The 6000-nt window shown below is 44.4% G+C and overlaps 1 protein-coding gene across 1 annotated transcript in view; it reads right to left on the reverse strand.

Moving 5' to 3' along the window:
• ctif (CBP80/20-dependent translation initiation factor) overlaps positions 1-6000 on the reverse strand; it is a gene marked incomplete at both ends in the record, with an annotated part of 90336 nt that overhangs the window by 45822 nt on the left and 38514 nt on the right. The window contains one exon of the mRNA XM_083657926.1: positions 1824-1900. Within this exon, the coding sequence (XP_083514052.1) occupies positions 1824-1900 (77 nt within the window). The remainder of the gene's footprint in view (positions 1-1823; positions 1901-6000) is intronic.

Consider the following 6000-nt stretch of genomic DNA (forward strand, 5'->3'; position numbering starts at 1 on the left):
TAGCACCTTTCATACACAAAGGCAATTCAAGGTGCTTTACAAAAAAATAATCGAAAAAACAAGCAGCAAAGCAATGCACATAAAATGTGCAGATGAAGCTGTGTAACCTGTAAAATCCATCGATTTTGGAGGTCACCGAGTGGCCGTTTGCTGAAAAAATCCATAGATAAGCCGCACCGTTATATAAGCCGCAGGGGCCAAAAAACGGGGAAAAAGCCGCGGCTTATAGTCCGAAATTTACGGTAATCGTTTTGAGTAATTTTTTAAGAAAAAAAAAGTCTAAATTCTCTGATTCGAGCTTCTTAAATGTGAATATGTTTCTGGCTTCTTGACTCCTCTGTGACAGTCAACTAAATATCTCTGGGTTGTGGACAAAACAAGACATTAGAGGACGTTATCTTGGGCTTTGGGGAAACACCGATCGACCTTTTTTTCCACCATTTTCTGACACTTCATAGACCAAACAACTAATCGATGAATCGAGAAAATAATCGACAGATTAATCGATCATGAAAATAATAATCGTTAGTTGCAACCCTACTTTCCTTCCCAGGCTGAACCTTACTGCAGAGCAACAGACACAGAGGAGATGTGCTGTCATCAGTGTTGATGTACGATTCACATGATACTGGAGCTAAGGAGGACAAGCTGCTGCATCCACACATACTAATGGACCATGCTAAACCTCCAGACACATATACATAAGACTGGAGACATCACCACATGCATCTCAATAGGTTCCCCTGAGAAGACAGCTTTCATCAAGCCAACGTGGAGAAGAAGCAGAGGATGGTCCCTTGTTAACACTCTGAATTCACACAAAGAGAACGGACTCCAAAGTGCTGCTGGTCTCAGATCTGCTGGTATCAGCTCAGCTGGTCTCAGCTCAGCTGGTCTCAGCTCAGCTGGTCTCAGATCAGCTGGTCTCAGGTCCAGCTGGTCTCAGGTCAGCTGGTCTCAGGTCAGCTGGTCTCAGATCAGCTGGCTGTTCTTTTCTTTGTGACAGGTCTATGCTGCACCCAGCAGCAGCAGCACACATTAAGCACAATAGCACACGACAGGAACGATTACTCTCTCCGCTAAAAAAAAGAAAGAAAAAAAATCAAAAAGGATGAAAAGTCGAGGATTCTTTTTCCTTTTGGTATAGCTTAATTTTTTCTCTTTTTATCCACAAAGAAAACCCAAATATTTTCTCTTTTGCCCGTTTCTAAGCAACTGAAGGAAAGTTTTCCAGTGACATCAGGGCGCAGAGAGAGAGAGACACACAGAGTGAGAGAGAGAGAGAGAGAGAGAGAGAGACAGTGAGAGAGAGAGAGAGAGAGAGAGAGAGAGAGAGACGGGGTGAGAGAGAGAGAGAGATATTTCCCTCCCAAGAACCTTGTTTGAGTGAAGTCAGACTTGGGCGAAGTGACATCTTTGAGTGTGCACACACTTGGAGCACAGTGTAAACGCACTAGTCTGCCAGTGGGGCAAAGTCAGGGCGTTTTGGGAGATCAAACGAGATAAAGCTCTCAGAAGAGAAGCAAAGACAGGTTGAACTGACGAACGGGCTGAAGTGTGCAGCAAACGAGACTTGAGTGGTCCGTTAAACGTCTCGTCCATCCTGTCTGTAGTGGAGTGTGGAGCCTCTGCATTCCTGTCTTGACATAGATTTGGCGAGGGGAGAGCAGTTCAAGCTTTAGGCCTGAGCAACATTCCCCCTCACTGAGGTAGGCGCGCGTCTGTGTGTGCGTGTGTGTGTGTGTGTGTGTGCGTGTGTGCGTGTGTGTGTGTGTGTGTGTGTGTGCGTGTGCGTGTGTGTGTAGGCATGTGTGCATGATTACCGTCGGTCGTTCCTCCTGCGTCGGAAGAGCTTTTTGGTCTGTGCGATCTCGGCCTCGTTGGGCAGGGGCGGGAATGCCTGTGGAGAGAAACGAGGAAGAAGATGGACAGAGTTATTTATCTTTGTGTACGATAGCTATGGTGTTCTTCATCACTGTCAACATGAAAAGAATGGAGGAAAATGGGCCTGTATTTAAAATGCGGGTACAATAGAAAAATGATGTCCGTTTGAACCGTTTCAGAAGATATATATATATATATATTTTTACCTTTATTTATACAGGGGGAGTCTCACTGAGAGCAATGCTCTCTTTTTCAGGAGTGCCCTGTTCACATTCAAACACACATTCACACCTGGAAGCTGCACCAGTACAACCACAGTCTGATCTGCTGGCCACTGATCAGCTCCACTGGAGCAGTTGGGGTTAAGGGCCTTGCTCAAGGGCACCTCAGTGGTGGTAATGAGGGAGGGGCAAGCGCTGCCTTTACATCCCAATGCAAACCACAATGGAAACAAGTAATGCAATTTATTGTGTTTTATTCCTCGACCATTTTAATACTGGTGTATGGATTTTATCTGTTCATTTGTATTTCTAACAACTGTCTTAAATTAATTCAATTAATTCAATGCTGGACTTTTGAAAGAAAGATTTGACTAAATATTGAACATATAGAATCGTTACATGATTATGCTTCTAAGCGTTCCACAGACATTTTCACAACCAATCCAGACGATTTTCAACACTGCATGGAAAACGCATCTGTCATCACGTCCTTTTCTCACAATGTGAGCTGGTGACCAGTCTGCCTTTTCAGGACATCAACCACAACGGTCAAACCGTTTGCCCACTCAAATCCTGGATGTCACAACTTGTCTGGCTGTGGTCAGATGATCTTCTGGTGTCAGCAGCAAGCTGTGAGATGAGATGTCTGTATCTGGTACTCTTTGTACTGTTCCACTACATCAGAAACAACACGGGTTCTGCACAGCAAGGGCTGCACTGAGCTGGAAAACAAACACACCTAAGATGAGTCTCAGAGGGGGGAGGTGATGGCAGGGAGCAGAGGAGCTGCTTGAATCTCCAGGTCAAGGTTTATTTTACCACATGTTCCCATCTCTCTCTCTCTCTCTCTCTCTCTCTCTCTCTCTCTCTCTCTCTCTCTCTCTCTCTCTCTCTCTCTCTCTCTCTCTCTCTCTCTCTCTCTCTCTCTCTCTCTCTCTCTCTCTCTCTCTCTCTCTCTCTCTCTCTCTCTCTCTCTCTCTCGTCAGTTAAGGTACCAGTACCATACTAGTTATGGCTGAAGAAGCATAATTATCTACAGTAACGGTGGTCTGATCTCTGATCTGGATCACTACCAGAACCTAATCAATTGTTCCTTGGCCTAAGGCCTATCTGTCCACCAGATCTCCTGAAACTCTGTGTTCAGAGTTGTTTTTCTGATGATATCCTGCTGACAGAACCAAAACTATGGGGGTGAAAACATGACCTCCTTCCTTGGCAGAGGAAAAATAATAAGTTGTGAAAGAAGAAGATAAAGTTGCACAAGAATCCAAGACCGCATCACTGAGGCAACGAGGAGGCAAGCAGCAAGCAGCAAGCAGCAAGCACCGCAGACAACAAACCTTCACTGAGAGAGGAAGAGTCTACAGATCTACATTTCTCTACTTTAACAATACTTACATGAAGGTAAAAATCATTCTATTCATCCTTTGGCAAGTTAAATACAGTACATACAGGCTCTCCAGACTAGACTACTGCAACAGCAGTCTCTACCACTGTCCTCCATAAACTACAATACGTTCAAAACTCAGCTGCCCGGTTGCTCACTCACTCCCGCTCCAGAGAACACATCACACCCACCCTCCAACACCTTCACTGGCTTCCAATTCAGCACGGAATGTTTATTGTTTATTGTGGATCCCCATTAGTCTGCACCAAGGTGAGACTACTCTTCCTGAGGTCCAAACACATAACATAAAAACGAAAACATAATACAGTAACATTGCTGATAATTATAACAACACATATGCATTGGAATACATTTCAAAGATCCTCCACATCACTTACAAAGCTCTCAATAATCTCGCCCCCCTTTACACCTGACAGATCTCCTCCATCGCCACTCCACCACTCACCACCTCCGATCTGCCGATGCTAACCTTCTCACCCCCATCACCAAGACCAAGTACGGCACCTTGGGGGACAGAGCCTTCACCATCGCTGCCCCAACCCTCTGGAAGTCCCTGCCCCTCAACATCTGAAACTCTGACACACTCAAGTCCCACCTTTTCAAGAAAGCCTACAATATCTGACTTCCACCTCCACCATCCTTTTTCATTTTGTAACCCCCATTTTTGTTTGTGTTCTAAATTTGTGTAAGTTTTGATTTGATTTGATGAATTCACGCTTGCAGTGAAGCCAGGGCCCCACTGAAAAACTGCAGAACTGTACAATTCACACAACAAGACAATTTACTAAATATAAAAAGATAGGCTACATGCAAAACAATTACAATAACAATTTTATGTTATACTGTTTGTAAAGCATCTTTGAGTAATTAGAAAAGCGCTATATAAGTCCTATATATTATTATTATGATTATTATCTGTATTTTCCTCTTCTCACAGCGATGCTGCAGAGCTGGCAGTTGGTCTGTGCTGTGTGCATGTTTACACGTGTGCAGAAAGAGGAACGTCCATCAAAACATATGTGCATACATTACGAAGGCGTGCGAATATGTTCTTCATACATTCATAAGTTGTGTGAAGCTGAGATAACGATCAGCCCATCTCCTTCCATTCCATATGGCAGGATGTCTGCACACGACAGGACAGCACGCTGCTGCTGCTGCTGCTGCCTGTCAAACACAGAGACGACCATCCATCATCCATTAAACATCAGGCCTGTCAATCAAACAAGGCCCCCGTCCTTTTCTCTCAGCATCGCTGTCTGCTGTTGCCATGGTGACAGGCGGTCCAAGAATAGTGCCGTTGTGTCTCCCTGATGTGATGCTGGTGGTGGGGGTGTCATGATCGTTGACTGTAAAAAAAAATATGGATGTCATGACAGTTCGAAGCCAAAACATCTCCATCGCCCCCTTGTGGCTGGCTGCAGTATAGGTCATAAGTGCAGCCATGAGCCAAACGAAAACAACACAAGTACACGCGTTGTTGGAGGTCTCAAGACCACATTTTGATGGTCTCGGTCTCCTCTCGGTCTCGTCCTCCCTCGGTCTTGGTCTTGACTCGGTCTCAGACAAGCCAGACTCTGGATTTGATTTGATTTCAAGTCAAGACGATGCTTGTGTGTAGTAGTAACCCCCCAAAAGGCCCATTCTGAGCCAGGAAAAACCCTGTTTTCCATTGTGTGAAATCATTTTCTATTGCAGACCAACAGGTTTACATTTCAAATATAAATGTTTCTTTCAACATACAGTAACCACTATAGACTAATGATTCTGTTAATTAACAGAATTAACAACATACTCTCACATACAGATCATTATACTGTATCATCATACAGGTTATTACATACAGTATAATTTACCAATCCGTGGCTGACAGTTTGGGGGAGTACCTGTGCACACGCACACAGGTAGGGCTGTAAGTCTTCCAAATTCCCTGATCATTTTAAGCAACTAAGTAGTTTCTCTGCGTTTCTTTCTGTCCCTTGATTTCTCTCCCAAAAAAACACACATTCCGACCGTGAGGAATCATGCAGATAATTGAATGAGTTTGAGAGAGAGAAACCTTGAGATTTGATTACTCGACCCGACGACTCTTTCTCAGAGAGGCAGCTGCCGTGGGATTGGTGGATTCTGATTGAAGCCAGATGTGAGGGGCAGAAAGTAGGTGGGACACGGTATGTATGGCACTGCGATATGAAAGACAGGCAAACAAACATACACTGTCAGAGCAAAACCTGACATTAGCCACAAGGTATCAGAGTCAGACGTCAATGAACACGTTATCAGGCTAGAAGTATATAATGTGTAAAGTTGCTATTTTCACTCTCTCTCCGATCACAGAAGTCAACTAGTTACAGTGTAGCAACAGTCTGATGTGAGGCGGAGAGAAGCAGAGTTGCATGTTCAGCTACTGTTGTTTTGCCCTAGGATATCATTAAAGTGTAATGCTGCCTTCAAATGGTAACCAGATGACCCTGACCACGCACGCAC

The sequence above is a fragment of the Poromitra crassiceps genome, assembly GCF_964638095.1.
Source record: "Poromitra crassiceps genome assembly, chromosome: 21".
Classification (NCBI taxonomy): domain Eukaryota; kingdom Metazoa; phylum Chordata; class Actinopteri; order Beryciformes; family Melamphaidae; genus Poromitra; species Poromitra crassiceps.